Source organism: Anabrus simplex, chromosome 1 (assembly GCF_040414725.1).
Source record: "Anabrus simplex isolate iqAnaSimp1 chromosome 1, ASM4041472v1, whole genome shotgun sequence".
Taxonomy (NCBI): domain Eukaryota; kingdom Metazoa; phylum Arthropoda; class Insecta; order Orthoptera; family Tettigoniidae; genus Anabrus; species Anabrus simplex.
This window is the reverse complement of record NC_090265.1, coordinates 1,220,589,342-1,220,609,671: the sequence shown is the minus strand read 5'-3', so window position 1 is coordinate 1,220,609,671 and position 20,330 is coordinate 1,220,589,342. Positions and strand designations below refer to the sequence as shown.

General features: G+C 39.4%; 1 protein-coding gene across 3 annotated transcripts in view; it reads right to left on the bottom strand.

Annotated features, from left to right (window-relative positions):
* Window positions 1-20,102, bottom strand: part of HSPBAP1 (HSPB1 associated protein 1) — a 67,081-nt gene extending 46,979 nt beyond the window's left edge. Inside the window, exons 1-3 of one of the 3 annotated variants that reach the window (XM_067151835.2) lie at window positions 19,804-20,102; window positions 10,549-10,725; window positions 896-1,032 (exon numbers count right to left, since the gene is read on the bottom strand). In XM_067151835.2, coding sequence (XP_067007936.2) covers window positions 896-1,032; window positions 10,549-10,725; window positions 19,804-20,013 — 524 coding nt within the window. In that variant the 5' untranslated portion in view covers window positions 20,014-20,102. Of the gene's footprint in view, window positions 1-895; window positions 1,033-10,548; window positions 10,726-19,143; window positions 19,220-19,803 lie in introns of those variants that run through there. The other 2 variants (XM_067151845.2, XM_067151862.2) reach the window with 2 other exon arrangements.
* Between the last annotated feature and the right edge of the window lie 228 nt (window positions 20,103-20,330).

Genomic DNA, 20,330 nt, shown 5'->3' with positions numbered 1-20,330 from the left:
CATTTTGAATCCATCGCTTACTATCGAGAGAGCACTTTCAGGGACAGATACGGAACTCGAATGTGAGCAAGGTAGACTTTTGTAACCAACAGTCTTGACTCTCGCAAAGCACGATATCCCACGAGATCAGCTATTCGCGCACAAAGCATGCCCGCAACACTTCTGAAACAAATGACGATTGAGCATCCGCAACAGCGGCTTTCATATTTACTACACATTAACCCATATTCTTTGATTTACCGTATTTCATTACCTTACATTTTGCGTTTACATGCCACTGTAACCATATTGAGGAAAAAATCAATCTTGTTTTCTACAATGCAACTAAAACATAATAAGACCTGAATGCCCATTTACATGTGGTATATTGAGTACGGTAACCGTATTCAAAGCTATTTCAATACTCCATATAAACGTAGTAAATATTTACGAGAATGAACAGCTTGAATACGACCCGCACCAAGATTTAGAACCAATATTTTGGGGAAAAAAGTGTGGGTGGTATTCGGGATTATACAGTATGTTGAAAAGATGTTTCCACTATAGAGCAAAAAGGCAACTGCTATCCCAGACTTGATCCCTATTCTCATAAAGCTCAAGAACAGCAGCAATAGTTTATATTACTCAGATATCTGATTAATCCTAGAGATTTAAGAAGGATCTACCTGAAAGAGTGAATAAAATCCCAGATAAAACTATAATTGGAATAACCTCTGAAAGATACTATAGCCCACAACTATACACCGAACTTTGGTTACCCAAAATTCTCATGGTTGGTTTCACCCTCTTCCATATCCATCATGATACACTCAACTTAACATTTAACCCAGAGACATCCACACTTAAAACAAACAGTGCAGAAAAATAATTCAACTTATCAATGAAATACACTTACGTCCCATATATCTGAGCAACCAAGTTGCACCCGTATGAATCCATATGACAAGGAGTGTGTGCCCCATCACTGCCAATCCATACTGAGGATTGCAATCCCGTCGTCTCAGGGAACCCCAAGGGAGCCCAATTCACTGTCTAAATATAAAGAACTGCTGTCAAATATATGTCATTCTCTGTCCTTCACAGAAGCTCATATGGCACACTTAACCTGTAATTGCATTAAAAATGCATTTCTAAGTCAAGATCTAAACAAAATAATAACCTAACAGGGACATCTTTTATACAAAGCAAGATTTATCAAGTTTTGATGATATATACAGGGTCTTTATTTATGCTTGGCAAGGACTTTCTCGCTCGACCTTGGGCGTCAGTGACTGTTCCGTTGCCGGCTACCGTGCGTGCGTATGTACGGCAGAATACGGTGCTCAAAATCATTATCATGCATTTTATTCACCAAGCTTACAGTTTATGCTCAAAATCATTATCATGCATTTATCATGCATTTTACTCACCATTTTTACAGTTTATGCTGAAAATGTTCCCCATGCGCTCCCAAACATAATCAGCATCTCCTAATGAAGTTTTCGGTTACTCTACCAAGTTCTTCAGCACTGATGGATGCAATTGCAGCTCTTTGTTGTCTAAGTTCATCTAGTGTGTGAGGGTTCTTCCCATAAACTACATTTTTTAACATTCCCCACAAATAAAAATCAAATGCCGTTAAATCTGGGCTACGAGGGGGCCACGGATTTTTACTTATGATCCTTGTACCAAACACGCTTCAGTAAGGAGATAACTACCTTTACATCTATTTTTATTGTTTACTGAACCTGTAAGTTTGAATCTCTTGGCCAGTTGTTTTATTGTCCAATTGATAGGAATGGGTCTCCCTGGAAATTTCGCTTGAAAACTTTGTCTTGTCCTAGCGCACGATTTTCTGCACTTAATGTAAGTATTGTGCAGATATACATGTTCACGTAACGAATATTTCATATACATTACAGCACTATACACTATCACAATAAAACACTATACAATACGTCATACAGTATGCAGTAGCTTCATTGAACACCCTACTATCTCGGAGCTCAGCTCTCAGCAACTGCAGAAGTGCCGGAAACCGTGCGCACCAGCGGCCTGTTATCGACGGCCAAAGTCGAGCGAGAAAGTCCTTGCCAAGCATAAATAAAGATCCTGTATATACTTACATGATATGAAGGCTGAGAGTTACAAAATAGAGGGACAGTGTCTAAAATATACATCACTGTGAACATCTGAAGACTGAAACAGACATTTAAAAAATTACAACATGAAAAAAATCAAACACAAAAGGAAGAGGAGGGCACACCCTTTCACCATTACTTTTAATTACAGTCATGGAATTGAAAGTGACAACAGTAGCAGGAATAATTAAGAAAGAGAAGATGAAGGCAATGGTGTTTGCAGGTGAAATGATGGTATAATAATAATAATAATAATAATAATCGTATGGCCTCAGCTACCGTTTGCAGACATTTCGAATTGACGCCATCTGGCTGTCTGCTCGTCAATTTCGACGTTCCGGTTTACTCTGTCTGCCATCTAGCGGACCTAGAGTAAACCGGATCTCTCTTGGGCGTCTATGGCTGAGATTTAATTAATTTTGTCGGGTAAATACCAAATGTATCACCAGAGATCTTTTACATGCCGACATCGTACGACATGGAGTGTCGAATGGACTTTTTTCCGCCCTTCAAAAATCCGACTACCTCTGCCGGGTTTGAACCCGCTATCTTGGGATCCGGAGGCCGACACTCTACCACGGATCCACAGAGGTATGAGGTGATAAAAAGGAAAAAGTACAGGAGCAGCTGAATGCAAGGGAAGAAGCAGTGGAATAGCATAGTATGAAATTATATTTGAAGAAAAGAGAGTTTCTAATTTATTATTTATTTATTTATTTACTTCCGGTGCTGGGAGGGACCGCGGATATGTTTGGCTTTCCAAGTGAAGGTCTTTCTATTTGACTCCCATGGGCGACTTGCACATCTGGGTGTGAGATGATGTAGGGAGATGGTGAAACCAGTGTTGGCACATAGCCTACTCCTATCAAATAACACCACGGGGTCCGTTGAAAGCTTAATGTACGCATCCAAAGGATGAATCACCATCAACAGCGTCATATGCACTCACTCCACATGAGCACTGTGGAGAGGTTTGGAACTGAATTTAAGCTTTTGGTACGCAATCTAGTGATTAGAAATTGTATATACCATCACCTCCCCACCTCTCCTAACCTATCAGCCAACATTCTGATGATGACTTTTTTTTCCTCCAACAGGACTCGAACCGGCTAACCATGGTGTCAGAGCACAGAGACTTGCCTTAAAAATCGTGGCCACCAGACAGGCTGAGTTTCTGTTGACAAGGGGGAAAAAAAAGATACACTATACTGCTACAAGGGAAAGGACTGAAGAGAGCGGAAAGGTTCAAATACTTAGGAAGTATAATAGAAGAAGGTGGCAGAAACGACGAGATCTGTAAACGAGAAGAGAGAGACATTTTTTGAATGAATTAGAAACCTAACCTGCGCAAGGAAATGCTGCAGGAAAGTAAATGTATTACATACGGTACCATAGATATTATGTTTCATTACTAACCTATGCATCCATCAGAGACTAGGTAATAAAAGGAAGGTAAATTTGCAGAGTGCAGGCAAATGAAATGAAATTCTTGAGAAGCAGAATTGGAGACTGAGTAATTAGGTGACGCAGGTACTGAAAGAGGAACCCTTACAAGGCAGGACAAAGAAATGTCCACTAAGATGGTATGGGAATATTAAATTAAGGTACCGTCACCAGAAGAACAGACAAGACTGAAGTGGGTAGCATGAGGCTTGAGGAAGACCAAGATACAGATGACTGAAAGAATTGAAGGACTGAGTTTGAGAGAGAGGAAGAGACTGGAACAATATGTCAACAGAGAGCTGGCTGAATGACAGGAAGAGTTGAAAAGGCCTATATGTATTCAACACAGACTTGGCCATTGGCTGGAAACTGTGCATGATGATTATATGACCTCAGATACTAGTGCAATAAGTTATGGTAAATTATCTATAGCTTCCGTGATACCAAAGTCAAGGCTTCAAATAATATAGTAGTAGCAACTCTAAGAAGTGACATGAAAATTTAGTGATTTATGAAACAATCTCAGTGTCAATTTGTGTAGCACAAGTGGAAAGATCATCATTACGAGGCAAATTCTTCAAACACCAGATCCGTTTCCAGATGGATACATTCTGAGAGGCACATTAAGTTTGAGACTCCTCCTCCTTTTTCTTATTCTTCTTCTGCAGCCTTAACAAAGCAATTATGGATTGATTTGAACCTCACGTTCCCCCAAATATACCAATGAAAGTGCATCACCTGAAAATAACCAAGGAAATTAGGAATGTAAGAATATTACAATCTTTTTTTAAACATATGTATCACTGACAATCACAGTAAATTTGAAAATTTACTAACCCGCAGAACATTAATCTTGGAAGTGTCTGCCAGCATCATTATTTATGATCACATGTTTTACCAGCATCTTGCAAAACTAAATTTCCATGACAGCTATTATCCCTAAATCTAATGGCTGGATATGACAGATGCAGGTTGTTGCCAGGAAAGTGGTTGATATTAATAAAATTCAACAAGTTGAGATTTTCCATTGACAAATAGAGGGAGTTTATCCGTTCCATTTCCATTTATCATAAGCACAACTGTTCCCTACTCTTACTCTCTTGCCCCCTTGACAAGGGACATCTTTTGCTGCAGGAGTTTTCTCACATAGGAGGAGGTTGTTTTGTCACAATTAAAAATATCCAAGGAGCTGAAATTGTCCACCATTTTAGGAAAATGTTCTTTCCAATAGCGAAAGATCCTTTCATCCGCACTGTTTGTCTCACTACAAATCCTGCACCCACTTATATCAAAACTCTTCTTAACTTTCTGCAGCCAACCACCATCTACCGTCAGGCGCATCACATCTGACAGATGAACAAGTAGTGACTTCTTGTACTGTTTGGAGGAGGGGGAAATGGTGGAGCCAGTCATCCTTGTACCTTCGTATCTCCTTCCCCTTTGTCAGCCATTGTTGCTCAATGAGATCGGGCACGGTTCTGTGTTACAGTGAGTGATTTCATCCCTCAGATGTAATGTGCCCAACTGCATTCTATTATAATCTGAGTGTACCACGCAGTTTCACTCATAAGTAAGGCGAATAGTAAGCCTGTTTGTCTTGAATGACCCATGAGTTGTTCCAGAAGTTCAGCAAATGTTAGTTTCCAACCCCGATGGGAAAGATGAAGAATTCCTTGATGAGAGTGACACAGATTGTGAAGATGGATTTGAAGATTGTGATGAAAACTCTGATATATCTGAATCAGATACAGATGTAGAAACTGAAACTCACAGATGCCCCACATATATTGGAAGAGACGGAAAAATTGTGTGGAACATAAAGCCAGTCCATTCTCTAAAAAATTATACCACAGAATATTCTCAAGCCATCCCGTCTGTCTGGTGTTATTGGCAAAACCCACTTAGTTAGAACACCTTTGCAGGCATGGAGAGTTTTGTTTACAGATTATATAATTGATACGATTATTCGGTGCACAAATCAGTACATTAAAATTATAAAAAGCAATTACAGTTGTGTACGAGATTCCAATGCAACAGACGCCATTGAACTGAAAGCATTTATGGGACTTTTGTATTTAGCTGGTGTGCTCTGTGGCAACAGGCAAAGTCTGGAGGAACTTTGGGGTTCAGATGGAGTGGGGTGGAAAAATTTAGACTTGTTATGAATTTGATACACTTCAAATTTTTACTCCGTTGTATAAGACTTGATGATCATGCAACCAGGGAAGAATGGAAGCATATCAATCTTCTTACTGCAATTAGAGATCTCTTCAAATGTTTTGTAGAAAACAGTGAAAATTATTCCCTCAGGCCGTATATAACGTTTAACAAAAAACTTGTAGCTTTAAGGATGTTGCAGTTTTAGGCAAGATATTCCCTCAAAACATGCAAAGTATGGTGAAAAGATTTATGCCATAGTGGATGCAAGAATGTTCTATATGTACAAACTCGAAGTGTATGCTGGCAAGCAACCTGATGGACCGTATTGTGAGTATTAACCTTCAGATGTTCTCAACAGAACGACTGAACCAATTTACAACACTGTATGGAATGTTACTGCAGATAATTGGTTTTTCTGATGTAAATGTAGCTGCAGCGTTACAAACAAAAAGTTTATCGTTCCTAGGGGCCCTAAAGAACAAGTCACAGATAACTCTGGGGTTGTTAACGGTGAAAGGACGACCAAAAAATCTAGCATGTTTGCCTTTGGAAAAGATGCTACTTTGGTGTCTTATGTATTTAAGAAGTACAAGAGTGTAATCGTAATTTCCAGTATGCATTTTAATGCTGAAATTGATGAAGAAACTGGGGATGAGAATAAACCTGTAATGGTAAATATGTATAATGGAACCACGACAGGTGGTGACGTAGTCGACAAAATGAGTGCAACCTTCAATGTCATTAGAAACACAAGACGTTGGCCCATGGTAATTTGGTACACGCCTCAATGCCCAGATTATATTCATTGGTAACCGACAGAAAGTGAGAAGCAGGACAATATTTTTGAAGTAAGTTAACTCTCAAGTGAGCTGACCAGAGAACAACCTACACAAAGAAGTTGAAAACATGTAGGAATGCCTCTCTCATTGAAACAATCTTTGGAGAAATTCAGGCCAATAGAGATAGTCAAAGAAATTCTGCAAACATCTGCACGCGAGAAACGTAAACTATGTACCATATGCCAAACTGAAGAAAAGGAAAGGAGGTACTGTAAATACTTGTGCAGAAAGCGTAGCAAGTACTTCTGTTTAGAGCACGCAGTAATGATTAACAATAATGGTTTTGTCAATGTGGGAACACATGAAAGTTCAAGTGAAGAAATGTAGGAAACTGGCTGATAATCCAAGACCAATGAACTTTGTTTGGATTAGACTGATTTGTACATAATCTGTTTTAATATTCCAACTGGATTCCATTGTGGTCTCAGTATAATAAATGTTCACATGCTGACTGTAATTTCGTAAACTTTTAGATGCTTATTACATCAAATGTGTACGACTTTTTGTAATTATCTGTATAGCCTTGATGAAAATTGCATATTTTTCAAAAATGTGAATAAATGATGTAAATTTATCAGAAATAAAAAGCATAACAGAAAAGAAAAACAAAATTTGAAATAGAATTCTATATCTCACAGATGCATTGTGCTCGTACATGTAACACAACATACTGTGCCCGACAGAGGGTTAAAGTCGCCTGCCGTATTAAACTGTTTTCCAAATTCAAATGCTCTCTGTAATCTGTTATTGTAGGAGAGGAATATGAAAGACCTATACAATGAGCAACCTTCCATTTTCTTTCAAGAGGATTATCCATGACCTCATCCACATTTTTTTTGTTTTTTTCCATGAGAGATAATGATGTCCTGTTTTCTTTGTTTTGTTTTTTCCTGGCTAAGAGGTGCACATGCTTCTTCCCACAAACTCAAAAGTAGACTTGCTGAGTTAGTTTTCAAGGGAAATGACAGAATTTAAGAATGGTAAGGGAAGCCCAATATACGAATACAACGAACAGAGTAGAATAGATGCAAGCCGAAATCATTCGAAATATATTTAAAAAGTTAGGGACTCATTGAAAAGCAGTTGTGAAAGTCTGGATGTCAATTCTCTCTCTCTTACACTCGTGTATCACATCAAGTATGTTTATGCAATAAATTTCATTGCTAGACCTGTAATGATGGATATGTCTTCTTCTTCTTCTTCTTCTTCTTCTTCTTCTTCTTCTTCTTCTTCTTCTTCTTCTTCTTCTTCTTCGGCTCTACAGTTCATTGTGAACCTTGGCCTCTTCAACAACCTTCCGCCATTTATCTCGATCCAACGCTAAAACTTTCCAATTCCTATAGCCCGTTTCCCGAAGATCTTCAGACTCCATCCATCCATCCATCCATCCATCCGGTTCTCGGTCGATCTCGTCCTGACTTAACTTATGCTTTATATTTCTTTTCTTTCTTTCATACACTGATGGTCGATTATCATTGTCCTTTTCTACGCCAAGTTTGTCTCCATTGATCAGTCCGGCTTTCTTTCGTTGAAGTTTCGCAACTTGACCTTTTTTTATAGAGCAGGGTGTCAGCCCTACATCCAACCTCTTCCGGAGGACAGGTAATTTTTAATCAGGGTTTTCTTCCCTTAGCCTTTGGAGAACCAACCCCACATACTACAAGGCAGCAGCATCTTCACCATAGCCCCGTTAGCCTCCACTTTTCAGGGTTTCTGCTGGGCCTTCATAGCTACCGAAGCAGTCACGGGGCACACGCAGTCCACTGTACATCACCCCACCAGGCAATCCCTTAATTTATGACGTTGCCCGTCTCCCACGACGTGGACGAGGGGTTGGACTTATGGAAGACGACTTACTGTTTTACAAATTTTAATTTATTCTTCCACCTAACTATGTATTGATTACATGGAAAAATAAATTAAAATTTGTAAGAAGTAAGTCACATCAAGTATGACATCACAACTCCTCAATCACCTTGTAAACATGGTTGACATGCAAGTACTATAGAGCACACTATTCAATGCTACATATTTCTGGTAATTGGGCAAGGGCGTGGTATTTTCATACCTTAATCAGTTTCTTGTACATTAATGAACATATTTAACAGCATTTAAGAGTATCTACACTGGCGGAAAATGAAATCCCAACACCAAGAAGAAGTTGTGCTAGATAAACAAAATTTGGGAGGTGTGTGCACATCTGAAAGGTGACACCTATTCGAATTTATGCACTAGTCGACAAAGATAGGTGCTAGAAGTGCCACTATGACCTTACAAAGCAAGTTTATTTAAATACACGCTGTATATTAGTCACTGTCTGGTGTTGACGTTGTGAGTCAAACATGCCTCTAAGGAGACGAAGAATGCAGTATCAGCAGCTTACTGAGTTTGAACGAGACCATGTAATAGGGTTATGCAATATTGCAGAAAGACTTGGCACGGGTGTATCCACAGTGCATCGGTGTTGGCAACAATGGTCACAGGAAGGCAATGTCTCTAGAAGACAAGGGTCTGGCCACCCAAGGACCAAGGGAAGACCGCCTTATTTGCCGCATGGCTGTGGGAGATCGTACTGCACTTGCAACAGCCACAGAGCTTCAGTTGGCACCAGAGTGACGCAGCAAACTGTAACAAATCAATTATTTGAGGGACAGCTCCATGCCAGACATCATGCAGTGTTCATGCCACTAACTCCGAATCAATGCCATCTGTGACTTAAGTGGTGTCAAGCCAGAGCTCATTACAGGGCAGAGTGGAGATCTGTCGTGTTCTCAGATGAAAGTCGTTTCTGTCTTAGTGCCAGTGATAGCCATCGGTTGGTAAGGAGGCCAGGTGAGCGCTTGGAACCTAGCTGTCTGCGGCGTCAACATACTGGACCTACACCACGAGTAAAGGTCTGGGGAGTGATTTCCTTCGACAGCAGGAGCACTCTCGTCATTATCCCAAGAGCCCTGAGAGTGGATTTGTACATCAGACTGGTGATTGAACAGATTGTGCTGCCATTCATTCACGGTATTCAGGGGGTTGTTTCACAACAGGATAACACTCGTTCTCATAACACTGGTGTCATCCAAGATGCTCTACAGAGAATCGACCAGTTGGCTTGACCTGAGAGATCAGCAGAGTTAGCCCAATGAAAATGTATTATTATGGAACGACAAATCCTGAGTCACCCAACACCAGCATAAACTGTTGCCGATTTGACTGACCAAGTGCAACTCCATTCCACATAATGACATACAGCAACTGTAAACACAATGCATGCACATTCAAAATCATGGCAACTACAGCAGTTATTAATGTACCACTATGTTGCATGTCTTCTTGTGCATACTGAACCTGTGACCTGGAAATTTTAATAAAATTAATGTTTCCTAGACTACTACTACCTGAAACGTTCCTCTAAACTAATTTCTTGGTATTGGGATTCTATTTTTTTTTTTTGCTATTTGCTTTACGTCGCACTGACATATAAAAGTCTTACGACGATGGGACAGGAAAGGCCTTAATTAAGGTACAGCCCCAGCATTTGCCTGGTGTGAAAATAGGAAACCATCTTCAGGGCTGCCAACAGTGGGGTTCAAACCTACTATCTCCCGAATACTGGATACTGGCCGCACTTAAGCGACTGCAGCTATCGAGCTCGGTGGTATTGGGATTCATCTTACGTCAGAGCATAAGTAAACTGGCAACAAAGGGTAGTGTGAGAATCCATATCGAACCTGGCTACAGAATGAAGACTCAAACCATATAAATACATAAAACACAGAATAAATTAATATACTCGTAGATATATGGGATTTATAATCATCAAATAAACTCAGTTCAGCTCTGAAGAAATCTTTGCTGTGTGTTTATATTTTGTCAAAAATCTCAACTTACCATAATGGTAAGTTTTATGAAAGTTATAGAGAGAAAGATTATATACCTCATTCTTACATTATGTGAAATCTAGAGACCCTACAAGTGATCAAGGAATTTCTTACCTGTAAAATCTGTGGATTGTCAATAAACCATTCATGCATGTACTTATAATCAAAGTACAACCATTTTTCATCCTCAGTTTCTGTAGAAGAGCATGGATGGGCATTGCTTTCAACCAGTTCCACAAACTGCTGCATGGTCAAATGTGTTGTAGAACAAGTTCTTTCCCATTGAGGAGTCTGGGTATCAAAAAACATACAACTAATAAACTGAGGAAAGCAATAAAATTAAATGATATATAACAATAACAAAGAATTATATTTATTAAATGGGTCACGGTTGCTTAATGGGGTTGTGTGCAATTACTGTGTAGATACTGTTTGAAAAACACCTTACAGAACCAAGTTAAAAACTATCACTGTACTGGCACTTATGGCTGCTAGGGAGGGAACTGAAGAAAATAACGGAAGTATTAATTTTGAGCTTGCAACAACCAAGAGAAGCACTATGTGGAAGAAATATAATAATAGGTTCTATAAAATTTTGCACACTTCATTTTATGATGTAAAATTGTTTTAAAATCAAAGAGCAGTTCAAAAAAATCGTTTTTTTTTTTTTTTTGTTGCGGCATATTGTGAAATGTTACGACACATTATTGATGACATAATTTCAAAGAATATTTAACACATTATAGTACCCAATTATGCAAATTCTCTTATCAATAAATTATATTAATTAATCCTTAAATATGTAAATATTGCATGTATTTTATAAATACTAAAAGACTGCATGAATCTGAGCTTTAGAACATGACTCTTCTTCTTGTTCTTTTTCTTTTGTTTTGGCCGACCATGCACCACATTAATTCAAATTAAGCTTCATCTGTTTCTGGACTTTAATCCTCGTCCAGTACTCCTTCATCCCTTCACTTTGCAATCTCCTCCTTTCTTCTGTCCATGGTGCTTGGGTACAGGATCTAATTTTTTCTTGAAACCTTTTCGTAGCCTTGATCCTCGCCTTGTAAGCATCCCTGTCGGTGATTTTTATTCCTTGTATTCCCATTTCTTCCAGGTCCCTCTTCACCTCCTAGTACCAACGCACTGTAGTTTTCCTGATCTCTAAAAGTCTTATCTGATTTGTCAGTCTTCCCGGGTTCATTCTGTAGATATGAGCGAAGAACATTGCTCTCCTCTACTGGATGGTATCCAAGATCTTTTCCATCTTGAGATATAATTTTTGGTTTCCTTTCTTTCTGTATGATCCATCCTCTGTTCTTTGGGCTCCCAGCATCTTCCTTAGAATCTTTCTCTCCACTAGTTCCAACTTCTTGACCAATCCTGTTTTTATCAAGTTCACACTTTCACCTGCATATAAAGCCCCTGGGCGGATCACTGTCTGGTAGTGCCTGAGTTTTGCATTGATCAAGATATTCTTCTTGTTGTAAGTGTTCATAGTTAGTTTATATGCAAAGTTCATCTTGTTGATTTTCGATAACAGTGCTCCCTTCCTGACAGGTTATAGTCTATCCACTCCCCCAGATATTTGAATTTCTCCACTTTCTGAATCCTTTCTCTCTCAAATGTCATCCATCTGGGTGTTGTTTTGATACTGGTCACGTATTGTGTCTTCTCAAAGAAGATCCGTAGGCCTGCCTTACTTGCTTCTTCCTGGAGCTGGGCAATTTGGTTCTGTGCTTCCTCTATTGACTCTGACAAAACCACAATGTCATCGGCAAAGGCTAAACAGTTAACTCCAATTTCTTTGTTCTTGAATCCCATTCATATACCATCTATTCTTTGCATTTTGCAGCACCACTCTCTAATCACTCTGTCAAGAACACAATTGAATAGAAAGGAAGATAGTCCATCTAACTGTCTGACACCTGTTTAAATCCCAAAAGATTCCAATAGGAATCCTCTGAACTTGACCTTGGATGTTGTGCCAGTCACTGTTTGTTTAATGAGTTCTCTTGTCTTCCTATCTAGACCCATTTCTTCTAGGATATGAATCATTGTTTCTCTGTCTACAGAATCGTAGACCTTTTTGAAGTCCACAAATGTGAGCACAAATTTCTTGTTTCTGGTATGCAATGATCAATTTTAGGTTCAGGATCTGTTCTGCACATGACCTGCCCCTTCTAAAACCTACTTGATACCAATTTGTGGCTCCAATTGTTTTTCTTCCCTACGTAGCAGTGACTCTTCATTGTAACTGCCTTTCTCATAAATTTCTGAACTAGATTTATGTTCAAAGCACTGGCCTTGTTGAACAGGTTTTAAGGTTTAATTTTTTTTCCACAATTATTTTTTGGTAAACTTTGGTCTGAATTGTAAATATGCTGAAAATAATCTCACAGTCAGCATTCTATGTGGAAATGATAAAATAAAATAAATTATGTTATAGAGATTCTGTCATATTTAAGAACACCACCAGCTGACTGCATCTTTCTTGCCAGTTCCCACTGAACATCAATTCACTCCAGCTACTTAAAAAATGAAAAAAACCTGGGATTTTCAAAAAATATAGGAAAACTAAATCTGTTCTCAAAATCGGGAGATAAATCTCTGCAATCAGGAGAGAGGGAGGAAGGACCAAAAATAGGGAGTCTCCCGCTCAAATCAGGCGAGTTGACATGTCTGAAAGAGGTTATATTTCAAGTGGAGGACAAAGTGGCTTTTGTCTAAATTGACACTCATTTTAAAATAAATAACCAACTAGCCTTTCATTAGCGATCATTAGGCATCAAGTCTTTAGTGGTTTGACACCATGGTTGGCCTTTTCTGGTCCCGTAGGTGGAAAAATGTTCATTGTCAGAATGTTGACTAGCGATATATATCACATGGTCATTGTTTCAAAATGCCTACAGTCTTTCCAGCGAGTTTCTGGTAGTCTACAAATGTCGATCTGATGTTTCTTTACATTTCATTCTACAAAATGAAATTTTCCCACCTGGAGTAAACCTCTCACATACCATGTTCCTATTGTTTTACCCATATGAAGTTGATCTGCCTTTGGTCAATCAGTAGCATATTTGATGTGCAAGGACTGATCATTTACCTCTGAATGTATGGTTGCTCATTTCACACTATTTGGCCCAGACCCAAAATGACACCGAGAGCTACTTGGATTGTCCAGCATAACAGTATTGATTTCTTGACTTTGCATAATGTACATATGGGATGTGAATCTCCCCTTACCTTCCTGGTCCTATGCCACAGGTCCAACAAAGACTTGTCCATCTTTGAGCGTACAACTGCTGGACCAGGTACTCTCAAACGCCAAAAATCTCATGTGCAAAACGAGGCGCAGAGGTTCTGTGCGCCATGCAATGGTCCAACTCGGCTCAGTTCGGACCAGCGTTTTGTCTTGGGGTGACTCGGCTAAGCTCAGCTCAAGCGAGTGAGGCAGGAGGAAACAGGCAGAGCGAGAGAGACAGACGTAGGGAAAGAGAGAGACAGAGCTATTGCTCAAACTCGAGGAGTGGGAGACCTGAACTCTGGTCAACCTAGCGAAGTCGTCTTATGCACATTGAGCCACACAATGCACCGGTGCATGCACCCTCTATAGTTGTTACACTTCTTTCAGTCAAGTTAAATAGTAGAATAATCACTCCTTGCCTCCAGTCACTGGGGATTTCATTTTCTTCCCAAATTTTATTTAGTTCTCTGTACAACCATTGTATTCCAGGTTCTCCAAGTGCTTTGATCATGTCCACACTGAACTTATCCAATCCAATCCTGCAGATTTGTTGTTTTTCATTTTACATATTGCTGTCTCCACTTCCAGCCAGGACACACTTTCTACATTACAATTTATAAGGTCATCTTGTGTGTCGTCAGTTGTATTACAGTTCAGTAAGTGATTGAAATATCTACTGAACTCCTGTAATATTTCATTTTCATTTCTAGTTACCTCTCCGTTTGGAAGCTCTACTGTGTTGATCCCCCTGTAAGAGTTAGGATCATGTAAATCGTCTTTTCCTTTGTAGAGCATCTTTATTATGGAAGTTTTCCACGCATATGTCCTCTAATTGTAGGCATAGGTTCATGAGATTTGTGAGAGGTGGTAGGATGATGTCCACGGCTGTCATTAGATGCTCGCTATAAATGCCATCTGGTCCTGCAGCTTTCCTATCTTTTAGGCTTATTATGGTTTTGTGCACCTCCTCTTGAGTAAATACTCCTAAGTCTTCGTACTCTGTTTCATAGGATTTCTTCGAGTAAGCACGAGGAATTTTGATAGTTCAGGATCTTGTTGAAATGAACCTCCCAGATGTTCATGTCTATTTTACCAGCAGTTTGTGATTTCCTAGGTTTCAAAGCTAAATAAGGGTCCTTCATTGCCTCCGACACCAATCTGCTAGCTTGCAATTCAATGTAAGCCTTCCACGTACTCTTTAAGAAAGAGATTTTTTCCTGAAATTAGCACCTACAGTATATGAAAGTTTACTATCCCCTTATTGAGGCAATAATGCTCTATGGCTATCGTTATAATTGTTTCAGAGTGACACAAATGCTTGAAAAACTTTAATCACGTGACCCTTCGAAATTTCCAAACTGTGGAACTGATGTATTCACACAGATACTTAATGACAGTGATGCTGAAATTGATACTGATTCAGCAGGACTGCAGAGACCCTAATCGTCTGTCCTGCACCCTGCTATAAACAGAAGCAGAACTACTGTACTAATGGAGGAGCTGGAAGAGCCACGTTCAATTGTCGAAACCAGTACATCATGTGATTTGGTAAAAGAGAGAAGTAGTTGTCTTAATCCATAAATCTCTGCTTGAAAGGCAAGCAATGCAATAGTGAAAAATGTATAGAAGGGTGATTTGGACCAGTAGCTCTAGCAGTTTCAAAATAATCTGTAATAATAATTTGCCTAATGATACACAGTGATTAAGAAAGAAAGAAGAAATGGAAGGGGTCCAATGCTTAGAAAAATTAAAGTATCAATCAAAGAAAGGCAAGGGCTACGAAGCACGTGAAAATGAAAGACTCCCTTGGCCTCCACACCTAACACCGTCGGAGTCGGTAAAGAATACGAGTTGACCAAGGGAAGCAGTGGTGGTGGTGGTGGTGGTGGTGGTGGTGGTGGTGGTGATCACTGTTTTAAGAGGAAGTACAACAGTGCAACCATCCTCTATTATAACTAATTAGAGGGAAGAAATGGAAGGGATCCAACACTTCACCAAGGGAGTTCAGATAGAATAGATAAAAGTGAGGAACCAGACACAAGTGGAAACAACGCCAGGGCTCAGCTAAGGGCCCCATGGTCGCCAACCAATACTCACAAGTTAAGAACCCCAGGGGCCCCTTTTAGTTGTGAATATACACATCCCCTAGATTTCCACCAATCCTCCCTGGATGAAGAATCAGTTCTTCATATGGTAAAATACTCTGTTGTATATGCTGTACAGATATGCTACAGGGTGCGGCAGATATACCTGACAAATTTCACACGTAAATAACTCGGTAACGCAACAAGCCATTTAAAGATTTATTGCACAGTTGGAAAGAGTAGTGTTTGCCATTTGTGTCACATATACATACACACTAGGTTTTGAAAATAATGTCATCCAAATGCTGACCGTCCAGTTCAATGCACCTCTGAAGCCTCTCCCTGAAGTTCTGCACGACTCGCTTGAGCATGTCTTGTGGTATTGCCTCAATTTTTTCATGGATGGCAAGCTTTCAGGTCATGTAGTGTTCATGGCTTACGTCAGAAGACGCGATCCTTCAAATATCCCCAGAGAAAGAAATTGCACGGGGCGAGGTCAGGGGAACAGGTTGGCCATGGCACGTAACGCCGTAAGGAGATGAGACGTCCTGGAAACATTTCTCCAAGGAGACTCATCGATGCCCTGGCTGTGTGTGCAGTGGCACCATCTTGTTGTTTTTTTTTTTGTTTTTTTTTTTGCTAGGGGCTTTACGTCACACCAACACGTCACATCTTGTTGGAACCACACGGCAGGATTCCCTAAGTCGGTGTTGTCGGCTGCAGTAAGTTGCACAACAGCTGTATGTAACGATCCGATGTTACGGTTACAGTTATCTCCTCCTCTTCAAAAAAGTAAGGGCCTATAATTCTGAAATCAGCGACAGCGCAACAAACAGTAACACGCTCGCTGTAGAGAGGTCGCTCATGGATCTGTTGAGGGTTGGTTACGGACCAGTACCGAAAATGTTGTTCATTAACGTAGCCTGACAAATGAAAGTGCACTTCATCACTTCCCAGGACACTAGTGTCAGCTGCTACAGCTTCCAGGATAGTCTCACAACATGTTCTGCGGTTGGCCCAATCACGATCACTGAGTTTCTGAACACCCACCATTTTGTATGGATGGAACTTCATGTCAGCGTGTAAAATCCTCCTTACGGTGCGATCCGAGAGTCCCAAGAGCACGTGAATGCATACGCACCGAACATTGAGGAGAATCTCATAATGGCGTGTCTCACTGCACGGACGATCTCTGGTGTTCAGAAGCTACGAGGCCTACCAGCCGGCTTCATTTTAAACACTCGAACCACTTTTTCTCAAACTGTTCACCCATAACAGAATGGTGTTCCTGCTCGGAACTTTCTCATGTTGACCCAAGCCAAAGTGTCTGCGAAACAAACTCTGTGTTGTGGTAACAGAGTCGGCATTTTTAAAATATTTCTCAATCACGAAATCTCTGTGTTCACCACTCCACGCCATGCTAGCGACTGGCTGGCTGACTGACTAGCCCAGACGAGATGATGCACGAATTCTCCAAGGCCAAGGCTGTGCGCACAAGGACAATAACACATTTTTGAAAGCTGTGGCCAATACAACCTTTAGTTCGCTCCAATCTACTGTGTGTGACATAAATGGCAAACCCTGCTCTTTTAAACTGCACAACAAAATTGTGAATGGCTTGTTGCGTTGCTGAATTATTTACGTCTGAAATTCGTTAGGTATTTCTGCCGCACCCTGTATATCCAGTTCCAGTTTTCAGAACATAACATACATTTCTTAGAATTCTTTTCCTCAGTGACTACATTCCCTTAACACACAGCAGAAAATATAGGAGAATGCCCCAGATGTAGGGACTGAACAGGCCAAGAATAGCATACATGCTTGTTAGGTTCCAAACTGGGTAAAAATAAAATAATAAAATAAAATACATGCAATGTAAATTTTAATCTTATAGCAGTTGTATAGTATTATTTGAAGTAATTCCACATACTGTAGGCCTATATCAGTTTGTAAGTACAGAAGATATTATGAGTAGAATTTTGTAAATAATATACTAAATTTTTTAAGGATGAGTTTGTGATTAACAGAAAAACTGTTAGTGTAAATTGTATAATACTGTATTTTAGGAAAATGTCTTCTTTTCTTGTTAATTTAAAATTTAGTGCTGGATAATTATGCATTTTTGTGTACCATTTGCCACCACGGTAGACACCTCATTTGCAAATAAAGTGATTTCCATTTGATGTGATACAGAGAAACTGTTCTGAAGATACTTTTAGATTTTTCTATGTGAACTGAAATTTTCAGTAGGGGACAAAATGTGGAAACTAAGGTGGTGGTGAATGTGGCAGTGGTGGTGGTTATTGTTTGAAAAGGATGCACAACTGGGCAGCCATCCTCTATTAACACTACCGGTAATCAAAAGGAAAATGGAAGAGATCGACAGTGGAAAAAAAAAAAAACTAGGGCTAATACTATCAGGGTTGGAAAAGAACAAGAATTAACCAAGGGAGGTCCAGTAGGACAGACTAAAGTGAGGATGTGCTTTGAAGTTTATTTGACACTTGTCCATGAACTATTGCAATTGGGTAGTTTGTAACACGATCCCTGCCTGTGGATTATCATCCTTACTTTCCGCTATCTTGGGTATGGGTCTGCTCATGGACAAGTGTCAATTAAACTCAAAGCACATCCAAATGTTGAGTTGCAAGAGCATTTTAAATTTGACAATAAGAAATTCACCTTAAGCAATAAGATTGTAACAAGTTAACTGGTGTTTTTTTACAAACACTCTTTCAAGCTGAACAAATATTTGAATAGAATTTTAGTTAACGATAAGTTTTTAATTACACATTTTAAGGACTCTTACGCCCCTCCAAACCTCCCTCCCCCCCTCCCTCCCTCCACCAACACCATCACCCGTCCCCCATTAGACAAAGTTATAAGCTTTTCATGAGGGGAGATCAAGGCTGTTATGCGAACAATATATTGTGTATACTTTTATCATTTTTTGTACCTAAGCATAAGTTAATGTAGCTGATGATGTCTGTGAAGCAGATAAAACATGTACAACGAATGATTTCATAAAACTGTCAAAGGCAAATAAAGGTATTGATTAGGTGGTTAAACAATTCTTTGATTCTTAGATTATCATATCGATATGGACATGAAGTAGATAGTCTGTAAAATGATCATCTTATCATGCATAAACCTATATCGAGGGAAGCGAGGCATTAAGGGATGGACTTCATTTAGGTGTATGAATATTAATTTATTTTATGATTAAATTCTCACCAGTAACATTATTGGTCTGCTTACAGTGCATACCGATAAACAGTTAGACACTGTTTAAAAGAAAGAAAAATGTGTGTGTTTAAATCTCATTGATGGCTGAGACAAGCGATGTCTGGCGAGCAACAGTCACGAGCTACTTACATGTTGCTTCATTGGCACCCAATTTCATAGAGTTTTGCTGAAATTCTTCAAAGTCATATCTGTAGTTTTCATAGACCTGTAAAATACATAGCACAAGTCTTTGTCTCAGGTATGAAAAAGAAGAATAAACTTAGTAAGATGATGTACTGATATAGTTTGAGATTTTCCACGAGATACACAAAAATTTATAGAATGCTCACTTTAGATCGGAGGTCACGTGCTCATCAGAGCCAAATTCAATCCCTTCTTTGCGCACAGGCCCATAAATTGCAACTCACATGGTGGCCCACAACATCAAGTCAACAGCAAGTACAAAATTTGATACACAAAAGGTTATCAAACACAAAAATTATCGATAAAAGCGCAGACAGGAATTTCTGAAAATGTGTTTGTTTTTCTGTTTTGTTTTTAAATTCTCTCTTATTGGATAGCATCCGTAGTTTATCAGAAAAGGTTATGGAACGTTCAACGTTCATTCAAGAACAATAGGAACTTTCTCATACCTTCATATTGTTGCCACTTAAAGTAGTGGATACACGAAAAGTAGAGCTTAGTAAGAAGAGTCCAAATAGTACATTACACCAAAGCAAAATACATAATAAACAGATACGAAGATATGGACACAATATCTAAACATACGTTACATAGAGATCAACATACCGATGTGCTTTTCCTAACTCCAGAACGAAAAGGCATTATTTTATTACCGAGTTTTTCACCCCAATCTTTCAAACTCCATGACAAGATGCTCCACTCGAGTAACCCACTAAATACAGCAGGTTCCTTAAGTTCATGCAAAATCATATTCCGAAGAAACTGTGGAGGAATCTTGCTGGACAATTCAGACATTCTGAACATACAAATATTCATAGAAAATCAACCCGTCCCCAGATACACAAATTTTGCTCTTCTTATAACACAGCGCAAAGTGAATATGATATGACACCGCATGCACTACTGTTTTCATTTCGTGTTTGCGATTTGAAACATTCCGATATTCTTTTGTTTCAGTGCTGTCCCAATTCTGCCAACAGTTACAATTACATTTTTCCGATTGGAATTTTCTGTAATATTTTCAAATTTCCTTCAATTCCACATTCACTGTATTCCAAGCATACATAAAAACAGGCCCGGATTAAGAGTGGGGCTAAAGGGGCTGCAGCCCCGGGCGCCGCTAGCCAAGGGGC